We start from the raw sequence: 23,043 nt of genomic DNA, 5'->3' as shown, positions 1-23,043 counted from the left end.
TATCATTTATTTGTGCATCAAGCCTGTGAAGACTTTTTTTGTATCAATAAGCAACAGGCTTCCTAGTAATATCGTTGCCTTTATATCTCCAATTCATTCCCGAAGTTTCTCTTAATCACTTTGATACCTAAAAAATCTGAAAATTTTCTCATAGCAATATTAACCGTCACCCTCTTCTCCTCTCTATGAAACAGAAGCTTCAAGGTGATAATTTTTTGTGCATTTTAACGGTAGGAGTAAAAAATAAGTTTTTTTTTTTAACTTAACCCAGAAAGCTTTTGAGTTACCCATAATGAGAACTTTAATATATATATATTGTTTATTTATCAATATCACTCTTCTGGCATTATTATGTCGTTTGGAGGGACAGGCAATGCAACTATATTGTAATCAATTAACCATAACTGACAGCTTGACAAATTTGGTGACTTGCCATTTCCGCAAATTGGCCCAGGATTGCCGTCTTTTGCAGGAAGAAACAATCCGTTCAATCAAGTTGATAAAAATGATGAAAGCAAATAAATAACAGTATTAGAGAATGAATTGAAATGTTAATGTTATTTGTATACATTTTAAATATATATAATGAGCATATAAATTATGTATAATTATACGATTGAGTGTTATTTTATTTTTAATTTAAAATCATTAAATCACATAATAATATATTATTTATACATCTATTTTATATATCTAAAATATACATAATTTTATTAATGTTAATATATATATATATATATATTTTTTTTCATTAGCTCTTATCTTTTACGGGGAATCATCAAATCCAAGACAGATTTTTTTTCGCTCAAGGAGAAAAAGATTGCTATGTTTAGAATAACCGGGACGGCACACAACCATATTTATCTTTTTTTTTTAATTTTAAGTATCCGTTTCTTCAAATTTGGTATACTATATAATAGCATCAAATAACGCAATCTAATCAACCGAAGCTACACCACAAATCTCAATTCTTTAATTGTGATGGAGCTTATCAAAATTTTCATTGCCCTTGTCATTCTTCAGGTTATTTTTCCCTGCAATTCAGCAACCCCATCAGCCCCTAAGAATTCAAACCTCTTTAGAGAATATATAGGAGCTGAATTTAAAAATGTCAGATTCAGTGATGTTCCTATTAACTCAAACGTTGAATTCCACTTCATTCTGTCTTTTGCCATAGACTATGACACCTCAAGCTCTCCCTCACCCACCGATGGAAAGTTCAACGTTTTCTGGGACTCAGATAATCTTAGCCCTTCACAGGTTTCGTCCATCAAAAGTCAGCATTCAAATGTCAAAGTTGCGGTGAGCCTTGGAGGGGATAGTGTTGGTAATGGCCATGCCTACTTTAACCCTTCCTCAGTTGACTCCTGGGTTTCCAATGCTGTTTCTTCACTCACAAGCATCATACAACAATACAACTTGGACGGAATTGACATTGACTATGAACACTTTGATGCTGATGCTGACACTTTTTCTGAATGCATTGGGCGCCTTATAAAAACTCTCAAGAATAATGGGGTAATCTCATTTGCTTCCATAGCTCCATTCGACGACGACCAGGTTCAGAGCCATTACATGACATTGTGGAAAAACTATGGTGACCTTATAGATTATGTGAACTTCCAATTCTATGCCTATGATGCAGGAACCACAGTATCTCAGTTCATGAATTACTTCAAGACTCAGACCTCAAATTATGATGGTGGTAAGGTCCTGGTAAGCTTTATTAGTGACGGAAGTGGGGGTCTATCACCAAATGATGGGTTCTTTACAGCCTGCAGTAAACTGAGGAGTCAGAATGAACTTCATGGTATTTTTGTTTGGTCTGCAGATGACTCTAAAGCAAATGGTTTCCCCTATGAGAAGCAATCACAAGCACTTTTGGCAATTCCCCATTAGTATTATTATTATATATATTGAACTTGTTATGCTATTATATACAAATCACTGGATATGTATTAAACAGAAGTGGTGTGGCTTAATGTATGCTGTTAACTTCTAGAATATAAATATGTCTTTGATTATTATCATTGTTAAATAAGTATATACATTGCAAAACAAAAGCCTAAAGGCAATACAACGTAAGCTCAACCCCAGGAAAGGAGGAAGGCAAAGCACTAGCATACAAGGAAACAACTCTGGAGTCCGGACATATCCAAAATCTTAACAGTACCAAAACAAGCCATAATCCTAAGTCACAAGTGTAGATGTCCAATTTAGCACAATCTTATCCAGTCTCCAACTCCCAAAACAGTAAAGCAATAGCCTAAAACAAGATCTGCAGGCCACCGGGATACCAGCCTCCAAAGTTAAACAAACTAAGAAATTGTACTGTGCACTTCATCATGAATACCATCCTGCAGCTCTCAAATGCAGACACAAGCCCATCTTCACTCCTCAAAGCCCGCGCCCAAGAGGTAACGCATTGTAATGGAGAACAGCAAACTCCATATTTTTTAATTAAGTTTTGCCCCTTTTGTACGTATTTTTTACACCACATGAAGTGTTAGAGAAAGTCTGCAAACTCATCTTAACATGTCCATTGGGCAAAAGCCTGAAGTTTCAACTTAGAAAGCCCTTATTTACACGCTGAGATTGGAATATTGGGCCTTCTCTCCGCATTCATTGGATGGGTAAAACAGAGAGGGCAGGTCTTTTGGATTTGTGTTACTAAATACACCAAGAATACTTCAGTGTATTCTTCTTTCTATTGCTATTTTACTTGTAACAAAAGAAGACCCTATTATTTCCTAATAGACTCCTAAGAAATTTCAAATTGATCATCTTTAGTTACAGTAGAATTGTATGGTTTATAAAAGCATATCCAGAGAAAAGTGTCAAGGGCTAACTTTTTGACCTGCCCATACAGTGTTTCCGATACCATCTTCTTGAAGATCAGTCAAGCACAACACACTCACGAAACCAACAATTACACACAAACTCTTCAACATCCAACATCCCATCACCATATCTGTCCAAGCCCTCTCACACTCACCACCCTTTACGCCTTGACAAAAGACATTAGAAGACCTTAGAGATCCTAATTTGCCACTTCTGACTTTGGTGTTGTACAGTAGGGATATGGTGTCGACGTTGAATTGATATACATTATTCGTATAGTGCAGTCCAAGAGATTGAGCTACTCAATGGTGGTTAATAGTTGATTGGCAGAAGTTTGCTTGCCAATCATAAAAAAGATTGATTTCTAAAATTAACGCAAATGCCTCGATATCTGTCAGATCATGGAGGTGCAGCAAACCGAAGCTGCAAGTCTTATCCGTGGCCGGCCCCTGCAACTAGATGTGCAAGTGCTAGGGTTAATTATTCTGTGAAATCTTTAAGCATATATGTAAGCATGATTAGAAACCTAACCAACTAATAATAAAATGATCATCATATGATACGGAAGTAAGGCTGAGCAACTGAATGTATGAATTTTTACAATTAGGGACACTTTGATAATCATCATCAGTTGCTTCTTTTTCTAATGCTATAGCTAGTTCTACATGAAAATACAGCCATGACAGTGACTGTAATGCTTGCTAATTAATACTCCTTATCTTTAAAGGAGATTGCCACTCTTAAATTCTTCCTCAATCAGACTCTTTTTATCAACTCCACTCCACGGCAAGTTTAGATAAAAACTTGAAGGCTATTTTTATTCGTTGAGAAATGACCATATATTATGTTTCATAATTTTTCAAACGTTGGATTGATTTCTATTTTCATAAAGCAGTGTTGAATATACCCTTTTTTTAAAGGAAAAATTAAATTTAAAATATTTTGAAAAGTATTTTCTATAAAAAACTTATATTATATGTTTGTTTTAACTTGTGAGCTGACAAGTGGTTAAGAGGAATGAAATAAAATTCGAATTGAGACAAGTGGACTGGTTGAAGATCTTAATATCTAAATTTCATGATTCATAATTTCTGCGAATATGAATGATTGTAAGAATTAAACTGTTCATCAGAAGAAAGTGTGGAAATTCTTATGTTGTGGAATAAAAAAATTATTAAGAGTAATGCTAGGGAAATAATTAAAATTCTAACTTGAATATGCTCCGGATTCGAGGTGCTATACAATGATATAATTTCTGCTATGGTTTTTATGTTTGAACGGCCCTCTATTGGTCTCCATTTTAGATATTCTAGCACTATTCGTGCTTACGATTAATTCAGCAGCTCTCACAATAGAAATTTGCACATATATGTAGCGTCAATTATAAGCACGCAGGCAGGAATATATATAATCATTAATCAAAAAAAGAAACTCACGACGATCAAAGTTGCATGCATGTGTAAAGGATTTCCAAATTCATGATGGTAGATTAGGAGCTAGAAATTAAAGTGTTTTATGAGTAATATTATGTGTATTTATTTGAAGTATACAAATATGTCTATTTTTATATATATTATCATGTGATTAAATACACATAAATGTATACTTATTTATGTATTTAAGGTGAGTATATATAATTTTATTGGTGTCTTATTATTAATTAATGGTGGAGAAGAAAATGCTTCTCCTTGACTATCTAAATTAAGGGGAATATCAAAGCATCAAAGAGTAACCCATTTGACCACAAATGGAAAGTCACTTTGATATAATCGTAATAATCTTGGAGGTAGACCTAGCCACGGGCCGGTTTGACTCGTGAACCGGGCCGAAACCGGTCCGGATAAAACCAGAACCAGAACCAGAAGACTCGAAACCGGACTGAACCGGAACCGAAACCATGGTTCTACGGTTCGGTTCCGGTTCACATAAATTGGAACCGTGAAACCGCCGATTCACACCAGTTTATGAACCGGCGGTTTACTATACTAAACCGAAAAAAATTTGAATTTTTTTTGAATTTTTTTTAAAAAGCCAACGGTTCCCTGCGCAGGGAACCGTTGGCTTTGAAGGAAAAATTGTAGGGGACCATTGGTCCCCTGCAATTTTTAGACTCTCAATTTACCCCCTCTATTTTTAATTTTTTTCAAAATTTTTTTTTCCCATATCTTCAAATTTTATTCTCTCAAATCTCAATCTCTCTACTCTCTCACTCAATCCTTCAAACTCTCATTCTCATTCTTTAAACTCTTAATACTCTCTCAATCTTTCAATTTAATCAAATTTTCTTAAATTTAATTAAATTCTTTCTCAATTTTTTATTAATTTCAATTTCAATTTTTTTATACAATTCATAATTAATTATAGAATTTATTTCTATAATTAATTTTATTTATTATTTATTATTATCTTTTATAATTAATCATATAATTTATTTATATAATTAATTTTATTTATTATCAAAAAATGGCAAGTAGTGGAAATTCTTCCGGTAATAGGGGATTTGGGCAATATTCACATATATCAAATGTGAATGAAAATCAACTTATAGATGATTTTCATTCACAAGAAAGTGAAAACCAATATGAAGAGGTGGAGCAACAACAACAACATCAACAACAGATGGAGATGGAACAATAATCTCAAAAAATTCCTACATCTGATATTTTCAAAATTCATTTCAAGAAAATACAAAAGGAAGATGGTAATTTTGATGTTGCTTGCAATTATTGTAGGCAAATGTACAAATTCAAACAAGGAGGTGGATACGGGACATTTAAAAGACACTTGGAGTTAAAGCATCCGAAAAAAATTGGGCAAAGTCGAGCCCAAACACAAATAACCGGGTATGGTTCTACACACAAATCTTTATTTATGTATAGTGATAATAAAAGTAAAGAAGAATTTGCAAAAATGGTAGCAATAGATCATTTAGCATTTACTTTTGGTGAAAATTTAGGTTTTAATAATTATTGTAAAACTGCATTAAATCCTGCACATAAAACTATTCCAAAAAATACATTAAAAATAACATTATTTAGTTTATATAAAAAACAAAAAAAAAAAGTTAATTCAATTTTTTACAAATTTTAGTGGACGTGTATCTCTATGTAGTGATATTTAGAGTGACCATTGACAAGTTCACTCTTATATGGGTATAACTTGTTATTGCATAGATGACAATTTTCTATTACAAAAAAGAATTTTATCATTTAGAGTGTTTGATGAATGACATACGACTAATAATATTTATAGAATAATTAAAGGAATATTAGAAGAATATAAATTACGTTATAAATTTTTTTCAATTTCATTTGATAATGCACGTTCAAATACTGCCTCAATAAATGATTTAATTGATATTTGTAAACCTAATTTAGGTGGTAGATTTTTTCATATTAGATGTGCATGTCATGTATTAAATTTATGTATACAAGATAGTTTACATTGTCTTAATAATTTTATTAGTCCAATAAAAATAGCAATTTCATATTTATGGACACATCCCCAAACTATGAAAGAATGGGATAAATTTTGTAAACAACATAATAAAAGACCAAAAAAATTTCCTAAAGACGTGCCGACTCGTTGGAATTCAACATATGAATTACTCAACGAGTCATTTGATTATAGGGATTTATTATGCTCATTTATTTCACAAAATGTGCCACAAGTTATATTATATCCCCAACATTGGGATATTTGTAAAAAAAATTTAAATGTATTAAGAAATTTTAATAATGCAACATATACTTTAAATGAGGTTTATTATCCCACTTCTCATTTGTTTTTAAATGAAACTGTTAATATTATTGCGGCTTTACAAAAAGCCGAACAATATATTATTTTACAAAAAGTTATTTCTTTAATGAAAACAAAATGGTAAATTACTATAAAATAATTCCAGAATTTTTTCTTGTTGCATATTTTTTTTATCCTAGATTTAAATTAGATGGTGTCACAGATTATTTAACATTATATTATGAACGTTTGCAATTAGATGAAGTTAATATTCCATTAACTATAACTAATATTATGAATTTAATTAAAGAAATTTGTACTGAATATGCATTAATTTATGGTGGTTCTTCTTCCTCTCTACCACCTATTGCCCCATCATCAACCCAAAATATGAGTTATGGTGATCGTATTATGATGCAAAGGGGAAAAAGATCAAGAGGAACATTAGGCTCCATCTCGAAGCTTGATATTTATTTAACTACTATTTTTGAGTTTGGTGACAACAATATAGGTAAAGATTTTCCAGTTTTAGAATGGTGGAGTCGACACGTATCAATTTTTTCAATATTAGCAGCTATTGCTAAACAAGTTCTAACAGCACCAGTATCAACTGTCGCAGTAGAATAAGCTTTTAGTCAAGGGGATAATAAATTGGATGAAAGATGATCAAGTTTGGCTCCCGAATCTATTGAAACCCAAGTATGCGTAGACGATTGGACAAGAGCCGAATTATGCCAACAAGAAATGAAAGTGGACTTCAATGAAGAATCGCTTGATTTAACTACGGATAGTTCGATGACGATGGGAAATAATACTCAAGATAGTGAAAGTGAATGATAAGGTAAGAGGGTACTGTCAGCTATTAGATATGCAAAGGTAAGAGAACTATGTAGGTTTTGATTCTTCTAAATCCCAAGAAGATACGTAGGAAGCTTAATTGAAAAATTAAGTCAAAGCCTTTTTTTTAATTTCAATTATTTTAATTAATAATTTAAAAATTAAATCAAGATCATGTATTAGAATTGACGGTTCAATATCGGTTTCGAACCGAGGTCATGAACCAGAACCGGTGATTCCGAACCGTGGACGAACCGTCCTGTTACGGTTTCGGTTCAGGGTCCTTATATTTTCAAACCGTGAATCGACGATTCCAAACCGAAACCGACGGTTCATGAACCGTGGCCAGGTCTACTTGGAGGTATACAATTCAGTTATTGCCAATAATTCACATCCAATATGACAATTGTGAGGTTGATAACACATTAACCACTTGGTCACTGAATCACTCAATTATTCTAGTGGGGAAAACTGTTTCTTCTACTCGACCCCATTTGACAAGGCGACAAGCCTGTATATAAAATCATTTTTCACAGGAAGAAAGAAACCCCACCTTCTATTTTTCATGTTCTTCCAGGAAAGGGGCCTTCGTTGTTCAGTGTAGGATATTGTAGGCATGTAGCATGTAACATGGTATATATTCATCATGATGCTTCATTTTCTTTCATTTAGAATTTAGATATAAAAGAAAGAGAGAAAAGTAAGCATACTCATGGGAAAAGTTGCATTAAAAAATAGGGAAAAAGATGCCAAAAGTTATAAAGTTACCAGAAAGAATCAACCGATTAACTCTAAGATCAAGATAAAATATTTAACCCAAAATTTTAATCCAATAACTTGATTACCATGCATATAACGACACTTATTTTATTTTATATTATTAAAGATGTCAAAGAACTCTTATCATAATTAACCCAAATGAAATAAGAAATATTCATTTGAATTTTTTGAATAATTTCGGTAAACTAAAAAATATAAATAATTTCTTTATGTGTAAATTAAAGTGACTTGTATGCATGACACGTGTGTGTATTTTGTTATAAAGTAAATAATTAACAAGCAAAAGAAAATGAAACGCGGTCTGAGACAAGGTACATCAAGTTGAAAAATGAACACTATTAACATTACGTGGGTACAAGGAAAGGCAACTTTTATGGAGCAGAAATGAGTGACCAAGTGAGGACATTGCTAGCTTGTTGTCAAATTACAGAACTACATGTTACAATTTGGCTCTTCATTGGCTTACTTCGACTTCTACTTAGTTATTCACTGACAAAACACCGAAGCTTGGAGAGGCCCCTCTTGTTAGTTTCATGGAGAAGCAGTGGCACTGTGTATAAAAAAGTCTTCATCTCAATCAATTCAATTTTCCATATGCTTGTCCATTAATGAGAGAAAGAGAGAGGCAGAGATACCTCTTTTTGATGTGATATGCATAGATGATTCTAAAGGGCCTACTGAGAAAGATGCTGTTGTACAAGGTCCCTCGTCTCTTGTTGATTCATAAATGCTATCAAGTTTCAGCCATATTTCAAACCTTTCATCATAATAGGAATTGATAAAACTTGACTCAATTAATAAGCGAACACACACACACACACACACACCATGTGGATCTTTAGGGTTTCAAGTTAATTGGTTCAAATCAGAACTTCTGCAAATTTCAAAGGCCAGGCAATTACCTTTATTTGTGATGTCCATCGTAGAGTTCATTGGATGATATGCATGGTGCATAAACCTTCACCGAATTAAGCCCTGTAAACCGGCAAAAGAAAGAAAAACTATTAAAAGAGTCAATAGGATGAAATATGCATTACATGTATTAATCTATAAACTTCTTGACTTTAACTCTTGATGAAAATTGGTTGCTAATTAGGCTCCCAACAATAAAGGACAATAAAGGTTTTAAAAATTAATTTGAGCAAGGCATTTGTTTTGTTTATTGGGTCACTAAGAAGACAAATCGAAACATGATATAATTACGTTGAGAGAATCCAAAAGAGGAAAGTAGTGGGATGAATGGCATGCGTCTTATTCTATTCATATAGGATTATGTTAAGATGGGGTCAAATATACATCTTAATCTTTCCTAAGTAGAAGGGAATTATCTATAATTTGTCATACTAATCATGATTATGACTATAATTATGGTTGTCGATCATGATAAAATAATCATCCTAACCTATATATGTATTAGAACTGATTGAGAGTATTATGCTCATCACATGGGATTGAGTTGAATAATGATTTCAACTTTGTCTCACTGTGGAACTTTTGAGGATTTTTGTTCGCTTTGTTGGTTTCATGGTGAAGTTTTGAGTTTTTTTTTTTTTTTTTTTAAGGAAAACTTGTTATAATATAAATATAATTATTAAAAAAACAAATATTCTATAAGTTTTAAGAAAATTTTTTCTAATAGGAATTGTAAATCTTCATTAATCTAATCATATAAAATTTTGAGAATCAAGTAATTCATGGGGAAGAGAAATATGCGACGGTGTCACAAAGTTTATTGATATATAAGAGAGTCTTGAAAAATATTTTTTAGGGGCCAAAGGACTATTTCACCCTCAAGTTTAAGTGTTATTCCAAAGTCATGCCAATGAGGTTTGAAAAACTTAAATTTCTACCCATCCGTTAAAAATCACAGTTATAGTTAAGAGCAAAATAGTTATTTAATAAAAAATTTTAAAAATTTAAAGTTTTGTTACATTTTCCCCCCTCAGCTTGAAAATCTCCTAATTCAGCCCCCACCTAAAGTTTGAAAAATTAAAATTCCCCTCTAGGGTTTGCAAATCATGGTCGGAGTCATCGGAGATAACTGTCTCCGATGGCATTGACTCTCCATCTGGGCTCAACTCTCCCTACTGATCACTTTTCAGCCACCGGCGTAGGCTATTTCCTTCGACAAAAATGAAATCATCTTTGTTGAAGTGTCTTCGTCTGGGACGAAGATGAAGATGATTGTCGGTGGTCTCAGAAGGCCACGTCGTCTCCGTCTGAGATCTCTAACGTAGACGAAATCATCTTTGTCCCAGACAAAGACGCTCCGATGAAGACGCTCCGACGAAGACGATTTTGTCTTCGTCAAAGAAAATAGCCTATGCCGATGGCTGGGAAATGATCAGCAGGAAGAGTTGGGCTAGGAAATGATCAGCAGGAAGAGTTGAGCTGGAAAGGAGAGCCAACACCACCTGAGATAGCCATCTCCGGTGACTCTAGCCATGATTTGCAAACCTTAGGGAAAAAATTTTGATTTTTCAAACTTCAGGTGGAGAAGAATTGTGAGATTTTCAAGCTGAGGGGGAGCCAAAGTAATAAAACTTTAGTTTTTTTTGGTTAAAAAACGATTTTACCCTTAACCTTAATTGAGATTTTTAACGGATGAGTGAGATTTTAAGTTTTTCAAACATCACAGGTGTGTCTTTGCGATAGCACTTAAACTTGGGTGAGAAATAGTCATTTGGCCATTTTTTGGGTCATCATTAGTTTTAGGGTGCTCCTATGGAATATGAAAAATTGTGTTATACTTATATAATTTTGTTATTATAATATATATATATATATATTCTCTCGTCGGTGAATATAAGCAAGTTATGTCAAATTATATTAAATATCGTATTTTTTATGTGATTAGTGATTATTAGAAAATTCATGGAAATATGACCATTTTCAAGATTTTGAGTGTGAAATAAACTACCAATTATACAAAAGACATTATATATACAGTGGTTAGACAAAAACCTACGTCCTCCACGTATAAGAGAAGAATATATTGTAACCACAAAAATACAAAAGTATAACACATTATATGATATCCTATAAGAGTAGTTTATCAAATTAAACTTTAAATTAGTGATATCTCAAAAAATGTTTTTTAAGACTCACTTATACGTCAATATATTTTGTGATGCTCTCACATATTTTTGCTGAGGAATCTAATGGAGACATACAAATTATATTAGGAAATCCGTACAAACCAAATTCTTATAGAATTGTTATTCTTTGTATGATTGTAATTTTATTTTAACAAGTTATTCTTCACAAGGAAACCAAAAGAGAAAAAGCGCCTTAACAATGATTTATTTCGCATATTGGTATTCTTAAAGTTTATTATGGTTTTGTGAATTCCTGATAGGAAGTGACTAGTGAGTATATACAAGTGGTGGGGACTTATCTTTTTTCTGTTGTCAAATTGCGAATTGGGTAGGATCGATTTTGGATATTCTTTTGGGAGCAATATTGTACCATAAAACTATGAGAAAATTAATTTTAGATGAAATAGGACCACGTTGAAAAGTGCCTAGTCTTGCAAGTGAACTTTAATTTATCTGTCCACTGGTTCACAAAATCATCGAATTAAAAATGGTTTCTCTGGGCAGCCTTGTCTCCAAAGCTGAGATTTTGCTAGGTATCTTAACTTTTTTTTGTCTGGCAATGGGATTATGTATAAAAATCAACAGGCTCTGCATGCTACCAAAGCCAACTTTGATGATTAATTAATGAAGCTTTATCATGGAGTAAACTTTTCCAAGAACACTATATATATATATATATATATATATATATATATATATATATATATATATATATATATATATATATATATATATATATATATATTTTTTTTTTTTTAAAGAGGAATTGGCCCAACTTGGACTATTTTTTATTTTAGTGATAAATTTTATAATTATTAAATCAAATAAGTTAAGAGTATAATTTTTTTAAATCGTTAGAGAAATTTTAAATTTATTTTTTTTAAATATGAAATTTTTTTTTATTATTTAAATTATCCTTTCTCAGTTAAATTGTTTTAAAATATTTTTATGTCAATATCAATGTAATTAAATCTTTTTCTTTTATCATTAATATTTTATTACTAATAATCATTCAATAAAATTATGTGTACCCACTTTGGATACACAAATGTGTACATATTTATATGTGTCATCATGTGATTGGATGATTTTGAATTAAGAATAAAACAATAACTAATCATATGATGACACATATAAGTGTGTATACATTTGTGTATCCAAAGTGGGTACACATAGTATTGCTCATAATCATTTGTTCATGTACATAAAATCCTCAAGTTAAGATTAAATTTTAATTCATTAATTTATCATATTTCTTTAAAGAAAAAAGAAAAAAAATTCTATATGTGTTATATCTTTTTAGCTTGAAAACCCACTTTATAAAAACAAACTTAATTGAAGTATTAACAGATAGAGAAAGAGGAGAATAAACTTGTTTGGTTTAAAGTAGTTTTGATAGTATGCTACACGTATGTGTCCTTTGCATTCTTAATGGACAACAGAATGTATACGAAAAAATTGTGTTTTTGGTGGTTGGATTATCAACTTTTGATCACTACATGACTCATGAGTCATTGAACACTTTGAAATGTTTATATGAAGGCCTTAGACATTAATGGAAGTAGCAAGAAGGTCTTACATTACATTCTTGGAAAATTGTTATACATCTCCAAGTGAATTCCAACATTGGGGAGAACTGACAAATCTAGAATAATATTAATAATAATGATCATTAAATCACGATGATAACAATACAGAAACAAAAACTGTGCAAGAGATTGCCATTTATGATATTATTCTCAGCCAGCAGACGTAGAGTGTTTGCCCATGCAATTGAAGTGAAATATAAGGCCATTTCAATCCCAAGATCTATGCATAAATCATCTTTATAACACAGTTTATTAGTAAGGCTAATACAAGATCTTATAAATCACACAAAATTATGGTATAGTTGGTTCTCTTGTGGTTCTCTCTATTCCAATGGATTATCATTCACCTTCATTGCAAAGATGACTTTAGACACATCCTTCCACGGTTAATCTTCTCAACTATATTTAGTCTATTTCTTCTAGTATGAGTAGAATAATTGGATATTCTATTAATAGTATAACTCTCACATAGCTATAATTACTGATATTTGTAGTCTTGTTTGAGTGAAGATCTTGGAGTTATTTGATATGTATTTTGATTTTCATATTTTGTGTTGGATTTTGTTGTTGGTTTTGATAGTTATTTGGTTAGACTCCTGTAATTTTTCTTTAAACTTTGGCTTTAAACTGGGGTTGAAGTTTACCGGGAAAATCTTTTATGAGTTATGATTGTTGTTGTCATTGTTCTAGGCGGGCTCTCACTCTTGATGTTGAATGTTCAACGGATAAATCGTAAAAACTAATTTGAAGGAAGAAAGAAAAAAACAAAAAAGGTGGAAAGAGCAATGTGAAGATTTGTGATTTGAAGTCAACGACCTTTTTCTCAGTAGATGACATCATCTTCCACTTTGTCACCCGGTTCTTCTCCTTCTGTGCTCATAAATACACAGTACTCTTCACATGACCTCTCAGAGTCCCTTATATTTTCGCTCTCAAACAAAAAATACCCAATTCCCCATTCGCCATGTACACTTTTCCACGCGCCTCCGATGTCTATGGCACAAACTCCTCCTCCATGTCACTCGACGACCCGTCGCATTTTCCTCCAGTATCGTTGCCACCACCTCATTTACTCGACCATGTGACTGGTTCTACTCATGAGCTCGACTCGGTGATGGGTCACAGCCACAGCAGCAGCAACTCCAGCGGCTATAGTAGCTATAGCTCTCCCAGCTACGGGACGACGAGTCAGATGCAGAGGAGTATTAGCAGCCACTCGCTTCAGAAGAATAACAACTGTGTTCATTCTCTTTTAATGTTACTAAATGATCACTCTGTGGAAACGGACATCAGTCCAGTTAGAAGGGTTTTCAGCACCGGTGATTTGCATGTAAGCTTTATTAATACTGAAAATAACTTAAACTATATGCTCACATTCATCATATATAGTAATTTGTTCTCACGTTTTTCTTTTAGAGGATTCATACGGGGCAACAAGGTCATAGGTCAGTGAGTCCATTGGTAAGTGAGAGTTGCGCCATCATTGAAGGGATGAACAGAGCCTGTCGATATAGTCCGGAGGAGAAAAAGGAGAGAATTGAGAGATATAGAACCAAGAGAACTCGGAGGAACTTCAAAAAGAAAATCAAGGTTTTAATTTTGTTTATTACTATGCTAATTGCGGGCTTAATTATACTTGATTACAGTAACATATAGGATTGATAAAATTAACCATTCGTGACCAAGTAGCTAGAAGTGTTTTGGTACAGAAACAGTAGTGTCAATTCTTTCCAATTTCCATCTTCTCTCCCAAACTAGAAAAAAGCAACGTCTCTCTGTGCTTTCATATATGTCAAATCAAATTTTGATGTTGCTATTGGAAGCTATAACCATTACCCCACTAATAAAATGAGACAAGTAAGAATGAAAGCCAAAGCCATACGTTTTCAAACTCTTATTACTGGCTGTGCGGTATCATTCAATGTAGTTGAAATGATAGCCACTAGGGTCTACTATGTTGTCTTTTCACATTCGCCTATTGGTAGCTAGCTAGCTAGCCTTATATGTCTTTGATTTCTCTATCTAGTGGAGCATGGACAATGCTAAGTTCATAATCTATTCAAATTGTTATGGTTAATTATTGCGGTTTATCATTTAGAAGAAGAAAATTGGTTATTTCACAATGCTAAGCATGCATATTGCATAATATTACAGCATATATTGTGGCTTTGAATATGCAGTACGCATGTAGGAAAACACTGGCAGACAGCAGGCCACGTATAAGAGGTCGGTTTGCAAGAAACGAAGAAATTGAGAAGGATCCTCAAGCTCAGTGGAGCCACATCAGGGGGGAGCAAGATTATGAAGAAGAAGAAAATTGGATCAATTATTTTGATTCAGTTTCATCCGCAAATCTATTTTAATTAGCATAAAAAAAATGGTGTGTATGCTGAACTATTTTAGTGCCACAGTGTAGCAGTTTTAGCTAGCTAGCGTGCTTGTTTCTATATATCTGTGATGCAATATTGTATAACTGTTGCTCTAGCTTACAATGGCTAGCCATTTTAATGACTGGGCTTCATATTAATTTTTACTTGCCATTTTCAAATACAATCACCCTTTCTAAACAGCATAAGGATGAAATAAACAAACAGTTGACAAAAAAATGTGCATGTTGCACAGCAAAAACCTGAAAATTCAGTTTACGTATGAATGTTTATATAGTATTTAGAGACACAAAAGTTCTATTAAAGTGGGCTCACGATTACTGGTTAATTAAACAAAAAGTAAGAAAAGGCAGAATGGTTACAGTGATATTGCAGAGATTCCTAGAAAATAATGTCAAGGCCCTACAGCACTTGAAGAATAAAATGCCGTAAGGTGGAGTAAAGAAGGGCCTATTTCACAGTTATGGCATAGAAAGGTCCTCACTTTCTCCTTTCTTTTTTTTTTTTTTTAAACGAGAAATCGCCTCTAAATTGAATTATTTTTTTGATTAAACTAATCACACCAAATTATTAAATCAGATAAATTTAAAAAGATCTGAACTTGAACTCCTCGGTATATAATTTTTTTTTTTTCACTCAACCTCCTTGGGATTGGGACAAGTCCTCCACATTTTCCCATCTACTATTCTTTCACTTTCTGTTCTTCCCGGAGTCCGTCATATGTGTCCCTCAACTATTTGGTAATTCAAGCCACTTTTCCATAAAGTTTCATGTACTTATATTGAGTTGTCCAGTACTCCTTGGCTGTCCCTTCTTTTGTTATTTCCCAGGCTCTGGCACTATAAAAACTACTTTTATTTGGGATTAGTTTCCATAATTGAGTTTGTCAATGCCAAGTTCTTGCTTGCTTCTGTTTAGGGAAGGAAAGAACGCCTGTGAATTTTTTTTTGGATTAGTGGCATCCTTGGAATAAATAAAGAGAAAATCGTGGAGGTGCTGTTTTGAAAACATTATGATACGAAGCCAAGCAGTTCAATGGGTTATTAAACAGGCAGAAAGAGACAACCATTTTATAGCCTTTAAAGTAGAGTTTGTGCAAAGTGGAGCCAGCGTTGAAATGAGAAATAGTTAGTTGATTCATCGGAGCAGGGTTCCAACATGATAAGTAACTATATAAAAATTTTATTTAAAACAGGCCATCATTTCAATATTGAAACTATTTCAAACAAATAAACTTTGAATCATTGTCGAAGAAAATTTGAACTCTTTTTTTTATTTTTGAAATCTCATTATTTTATCATTTAAACTGCTTATTTATTGTCTTGAATTTGTATACTGTGCTTCATATATAGATCAAAAGACACATTGAATCAAGGCACGAGTTTGTGTAAGTTGGTAAATATCTCACGTTGAACAAACATCAAAGAAGAAAAAAAAAATAGCAGAAGGAAATTATCATTTTCTTTCCATTACCCACAGCATCCACCGTGCCATAGACAAATTCAGGTGGCCATACGAATGTTTTACGTTATTACAGAAGATTTTAGCTTTTCCATAGCCAAAGTTTCTGTCGATATCTAAGGCTGGCATGACAACGTACGTTACAACTCTTACTTAAAAGATACTCACAAGATTTTCTTGTACTGAACTATCAGTCTGAGATCTTACGCAAAAGTCTCAAGAAATAATTTAAAAACTTACAGAAAAATTGAGGTTCCCTATTGAACAAGTAATTTCTTTGAACAACAGAATGATTATCTAGCTTTTGTGAATTGTAATATATTGTTTATATCTTAGATCAATGTTCGCATGGTATCTTTCAGAAGTTCTTTTTTAACTTGAGTGTTTGTTTAAGTGGCTTTATGAAGCCCCACCAGTGTTGTTAATTTAGGAGCTCCTGTTAACAATGATGATGAAACTGATAAATCTTTAAACTTTATTCTTGGCCAAAAGACTATTTCCCACCCAAGGTATGTTACAATGTTAAGTGTCCCCTTCTTTATCTATGATAACATCAAATGTCCACCCATCAGCAGTTAAAATTAATGGCAGTAACGGTAAAATTGTTATTTTCTCTATAGTATTAAAAATAAACTAAAATAAAATCTTTTTTTGCCCCCCTAAACTTTAAAAACTAAAAGTTTACCCCGACCTAAATTTTAAAAACTGACAGTTTCACCTTAGGGTTTCGTTTTGAAATCTCTGACGTCATCTCCAGCTCCATTACCGGTGGCCTCTCCCTCCCAAAACATCATCTCCCTCTGACAGTCTCTTTCCTCCCATTTGGATGTCTGATCGGCGTTGGACGTTTGATCTTTGTCTTCTCAAATGAAGACAACAGCTTCGTCTTCGTCTGGGAGGACGAAAAACTTCGTCTTCTATCACTCTTCCAACGTCGATCTGGAGTCTAATGGGAGGAAAGAGACCGTCGGAAGAAAATGATGTTTCGAGAGGGAGAGGCCACCGACAATGGAGCCGGAGATGACGCCAGAGATTTCAAAACGAAATCCTAAGATAAAACTGCTATTTTTTAAAACTTAAACTAGGGGAAATTTTTAGTTTTTTAAGTTTAGGGGGTAAAATGAGATAAAATTTCAAAGGGTTAAGGTTCCGTTAATTTTAACTGCTGATGAATGGGTATTTGGTATTATCATAGATAAAAGAGGGACACTTGACATTGCAACATGCCTTGGGTGAGAAATAGTCCTTTGGCCTTTATTCTTTAGTTAACGTTTGCAGTGCAGCGAGGCTTATCTTTTGTCGGCCGGCGGTGGGTCTCCCACTTTGGCGCCCTTCGCTTAGACACCTCTCCTCCTATATAATTGTAAATGCTAGGCTATAAGATTCCGTATCCGACATCAGCATTTTCTCTCTTTTTTCCGCAAGAAAATGTCAATCCCCAGATATCCTAATTAACCTTTTTAAAATTTTAGATGTGTGCTACCTATAGCCCATTTCGTAAACATAATTTAGAACCAAATTCTGATGCTTTTGCACAAGAACCCAAAGGAGGAAGTTTTGCAAGACAATGAACCAAATCCTATAAGCTACCCCTAGTAGTTTGGACAACCTATCTATCTGAATGATGGTGGGGCGATTCATAAGATAAAATAGCTTCAGGAGGCACCTTTGTCGCTATCACAATGACATAACTTTGATTAAACAACACAAATTATGAACAAATAAGAAACAGCAATAGCACATGCAAACCAGAATGTTGTAGGGTCATTTGTTTTATTCTGTCATTGAAAATTGATAAATTACAAATAATTCTGTAATTTAATACACATCTTAACAATGGGCCAATGTTCACATTGAACACCTCGATGAACCATCCCTGTTTACACTCTAGCAGCAATTAAAATGGGTACTGTAAAAAATAAAAAAGTTACCTGAAGCATCCAAACCTTTGGTTTATTAGCAGGCGAACCCCAGAACCTATTAATCTGGGAAAACATGAATGGAATTAATTGTAACATTTCCCAAGATTAAAAACTCGAATGCTGAGAAACTATCATATGATTACATATCCCTCTTTATCATGGTAACACTAATGTAAACACAAACATGTTGGATTTTGAAGTTTTTGACAAAATTTCAACACCCTTCAATATCAAAGGTATGCACTTACTACCTCAGAAAAACTTATTGCAACTACTCTAGACTATTTCACATTTGCCGATCAATAACAATGATAATAGCGAAATGTATTATAGGTTACATCTTGATTCTGTGCTTAAATTTGTGAGCTTTCTTCTTGAAAGGCATAGGACTCAACAATCGCTTCAAAGGAAATACCAGAGCTCGATGACACAGCCTTGGCTTTGCTCTGATTTTCCCTGCATTGATCAAACAGAAGTTTGAGGTAAATCAAATTAAAAACTTCCAAGCTTGTTGAAATTCGACAAACTAAAAGTTGGACAAGAGCTACAGAAAAAATTAAATTGTTCATATGTTGGCGAGCTGGGGAGAAGGAATGATTATGATAGGAGGAGGAAAACTTCAAGCTTTTAGATCAGAGGAACTTATTATGACATAATGGATATAGATCCAAAAGCAATGAAGTTGACGTGCTGATATAAAAATTACCAATCACTAATTAACAAGTACCTGATACACCTTGAAGCAACATTGGACAATTAATTTCACTATCAGCTTCTCCATGATTATTCTCTTCCATCTTCACATCCTCTGTGGCCTTGTAATTGGCAACAGAATAATCATCTTTAACTCTTATGCCATTACAAGAATCCATGAAACAAGTTTGATCAGCAACAATTCCAACTCCAGGTTCCCTGATTTGTTCTTCATGACTTTGATCTTCCATTGTGAACTCATCCTGGGCCATATGATTTTCAACTGCAGAGTCCTCTTTAATTGTGACCGCATTGGAAGACTCCACAACCCGGAATTGATCAACAGGAAGTCCATGGTCTCCAGTTTCCCTAAGTTTAACTGCACCCTGTTGTTCTTCCATTGTCAGTTCCTCCAGGGTGGCATGACTCAAAGCTGAAGTGCCATCTTTAACTTTTAACTCAATAGAAGACTCCTGAAGCAGACTTGGATCAGAGGCAACTTGATCATCTGCAGGATCCCCGAAATTTTCTCTTTCAGTGAGATTTTCTAGCAAAGACTCATCATTTAATGCAGAAGATGCACCTTCTAGAGCTTTTATATCTATCTCCATTCCAATTTCACCACTTGAACCTTTTTGAGAACTTAATTGTGCATCAGGATGTCCTAAACTTTTAGATTCTTCATTTTGCCAAGCAGGAAATTCAGATGCATCACATGGAGGTACACCATCTAAATTAACATCTACATTAGACATAGCATCTAGCTCAACACATCTAGGCAAGGTCTGACATTTCGCAATTTCTTTTGATAAGACAGCATCCACTTCATGACTAGGGATGAAATATTGTGAATGTCGATCATACCTTTCTGTATTCTCTGCTCCAAATATTTCATATGACAAATCTGGATTATTCAATTCTTCCCTACTGGTGGTTGTTTGAGTTCCAATATCCTCAGAACTGATTACCATTTCTGTGAAATCACTAGGTAAACCTAACTTCTTCATTTTTTCATGGCCAAAAGACTGGTTGTTTGCTGGAGCATTATCTAATAGAGTCTGGTCAGCTTCAGGAAGAAGATTAAGCCCTGTCTTTAATTCACACACTCCATCAGCTGCAACTGACGTCTCAACTGTCTCAGTAGCAGATAAAACTTCTTTACCACTATTTATATCCCGTGACTGGGACACAGCTTGAGTTCCTAAGATCAAATCCTTTACTTGAAAACCCTGTGATGGCATGCTACTCATAACTGAATTAAAATCAACGGCTTTCACAGTTTTTGATTCTTTACTGGAAGCAGTGAAAGACTTTGCCATTTCATCTAGCTGCAAATCACCTTCACCACTAGAGATAGGATCCCATTTAAGCCAGTCCCCAGGCAAAGTCTCGGACTCAGTCCGCTCACCAGATGATATTGCTTCAACTCGAATAGTCTCCTTGAAGAAGTGTTTTTTCCTCAATGCATTAGTTAAAAGAGTCCTACAAGATATTAGATAACAAATTTTCCAGCATAAGAAAAGTTAACAATATGTCTTGTGATGTCAAGAATTTTCCCAGTTGCCATACCTACAATTTTTGGAAACTGCTGTTTTAGCTCGTTCAACAGAAAGCCCAAGCAAAGATGATAAATTTGCCACATCATATGGTCCTCTAAGTTCATTAACTGAAGGGGCACCACTAGAGAAGATGAGATTCTTTCCTCGAGTCCAATCCACCAGTAACTGTCAACAGCTTATATAGCTCAGAATAAATTTATACACAACACTATAAAATCCTATTTTTTAATAGAACTTTGCACAACTGATTTACACCTATTGATTGCCAACCTTTTTCAATATCTACTTTTGGATAATACTCCAATTATGACGCTTTCAATTAGAAATTCAATGTGATTATATAAAAAAGTTCTCACCTTAGCATTGGATATCGTTTGTCTCCTTAATTGAAGATCAAGAATAAGATCAGAGTAGGTGAGTTCGAAGTAAACTCCACGCTGTGTATCAAAACGGCAAAAACTATTCAACTCCACACGCACACACACAAAACAAAAACAAAAAGAAATCGATCTTGATATGAAAATCATAATCTAGTAAAGCATAAACCTCGATAGCAGCTTTGACCATTGGCTGCTTCAATCTGAACGGTACTTTTTCCGCAAAATTAATCGAAATTATATCCACCTGCTCCGTTTAAAAAAAAAAATTATAAAAATATCAACATAGATAAGCAAAATAAAATTGGAAATATAATGAAAAATTGGTATACCTCAGCCTTCTCACAGGCGTGATCAAACGCGTTTTGATTTAAGGGCCGCACAGTGACGATATCGTAGGTTTTCAGAACGGGATTTCCAGAGTTCAGCACCTGAGACTGAGCGAACGAATCGGCGCAAACGGTGAGGCGCGTGTACTGACGGAATGGGGAGGCACGAGGGACACCGAGAAGGTCACGGTGGAAGTTGACAGAGGAGGAGAGAGAGGGAGCGACTTTGAGGAGAGACGAGAGAGAGAGGAGAGAAATAGAACACCGGTCGTTGTCTGACATGACGCCCTTGATCGTACGGTTGTAGGCGATTCCAGAGTAACCGAGCTCCATTGCCTTGATAACGATTTTGACACGTGCGGCCTTGTAAGCGGTGTTATTGGAGGACGGAGATTCGAGGTAGGGAATGTTAAGGTCGAAGAAACCCATGGTTAGAGAGACAGAGCCACTGCTTCTGTCGTTGATGGAGGGTTTTGTAGGGTTTCTTTCAGCAACGGAATTGGAGACGGTGTTTGTTCCCTTAAATATTTTCTCGTACTCAAAAAATTGTTCAAAACTTGGTCAAATATCAAATCAGTCAGCACAAAATTTATTTAGTAACCTCCTAAATTACAAACATAAACCTAATCTGATTAATTCGAAGATTATTGAAGTAATTTAAATTTTGTTATAATTTTACTTGTAATTATTATATTTTTAAGATATAAATACCAATATTATATTTCAATAGCATTTCAGTGTATAGATGGAAGTCTGATTTGTGCTCTAGATATTTCTATAGTCAATTGATTTTTTATACTCTCTCTCTCTCTCTCTCTCTCTCTCTCTCTCTCTCTCTATATATATATATATATATATATATATATATATATATATATATTTATTAGAAACTGGTTTATGAATTTTGATGTGTGTGAATTTAGGGTTTATATAATGTTTGGTTTCAATTTTATTTTTCACAAATTAATATAAGCCAATTCTTTTTTATAGCAATGAGATCCTGACTTCAAGCACTAAAATTTTCTTGGACAACTTTACATGCCCACCTCACTCACATCTCTTAACAAAGCCCCTTATCCTACGTACATGCTTTGCATATTTAAACAATTTGTAAGAGAAATCCAAGGGCCATTTTCTCCATTAATATATATGAGTGGATCAGTCTAGTCATGAAATTTTTTTGTTGTAAAAAGATACATTTACCTGTAAAACATGAAAGGAAAAAAATAAATATTAAGAGGATTATTAAACAATTTTGTTTTACTTTTATTTATTTATTATTGGAAAATTAAAATTTTTAGCCTTTTTTTTTACCGTGTATACATATATACCATTCATTCTAAAGCTTAAACAAATATACCACAACAGTAATCTATTTTTCCAAAATACCACTTTTAATCTTTCATATAGAGATTCTCTCTTTTTTTGCTAC

The 23,043-nt window shown here is 33.7% G+C and overlaps 3 protein-coding genes across 4 annotated transcripts; 2 read left to right on the top strand and 1 right to left on the bottom strand.

The window, feature by feature from the left end:
* The first annotated feature begins 981 nt into the window (after nucleotides 1–981).
* Nucleotides 982–1,899, top strand: LOC123198847 (chitinase 2-like). The gene has a single exon (XM_044613641.1). The coding sequence runs from the start codon at nucleotides 982–984 to the stop codon at nucleotides 1,897–1,899; it is 918 nt and encodes a 305-aa protein (XP_044469576.1).
* Nucleotides 1,900–13,770: 11,871 nt separating this feature from the next.
* On the top strand, nucleotides 13,771–15,416 carry LOC123209484 (two-component response regulator-like APRR9). Of its 2 annotated transcripts, none has more exons than XM_044627559.1 (3): nucleotides 13,771–14,213; nucleotides 14,300–14,473; nucleotides 15,075–15,193. In XM_044627559.1, exons 1-3 carry the CDS (start codon nucleotides 13,848–13,850, stop codon nucleotides 15,135–15,137), a joined length of 603 nt encoding a protein of 200 aa, XP_044483494.1. In that variant the 5' UTR covers nucleotides 13,771–13,847; the 3' UTR covers nucleotides 15,138–15,193. The 2 variants fall into 2 exon arrangements, with proteins under 2 accessions (XP_044483494.1, XP_044483493.1); XM_044627558.1 differs by having other exon boundaries at nucleotides 13,775–14,213; nucleotides 15,064–15,416.
* Nucleotides 15,417–18,758: 3,342 nt separating this feature from the next.
* LOC123209259 (protein GAMETOPHYTE DEFECTIVE 1) lies at nucleotides 18,759–22,208 on the bottom strand. The gene is made up of 6 exons (XM_044627163.1): nucleotides 21,615–22,208; nucleotides 21,452–21,529; nucleotides 21,262–21,342; nucleotides 20,916–21,070; nucleotides 19,381–20,828; nucleotides 18,759–19,109 (listed from the first exon to the last, which is right to left on the bottom strand). Exons 1-6 carry the CDS (start codon nucleotides 22,038–22,040, stop codon nucleotides 18,988–18,990), a joined length of 2,310 nt encoding a protein of 769 aa, XP_044483098.1. The 5' UTR covers nucleotides 22,041–22,208; the 3' UTR covers nucleotides 18,759–18,987.
* Between the last annotated feature and the right edge of the window lie 835 nt (nucleotides 22,209–23,043).

Source organism: Mangifera indica, chromosome 2 (genome assembly GCF_011075055.1).
Source record: "Mangifera indica cultivar Alphonso chromosome 2, CATAS_Mindica_2.1, whole genome shotgun sequence".
Classification (NCBI taxonomy): Eukaryota; Viridiplantae; Streptophyta; class Magnoliopsida; order Sapindales; family Anacardiaceae; genus Mangifera; species Mangifera indica.
The sequence above is the reverse complement of the archived record's forward strand: the minus strand, read 5'-3'. Positions and strand labels throughout refer to the sequence as shown.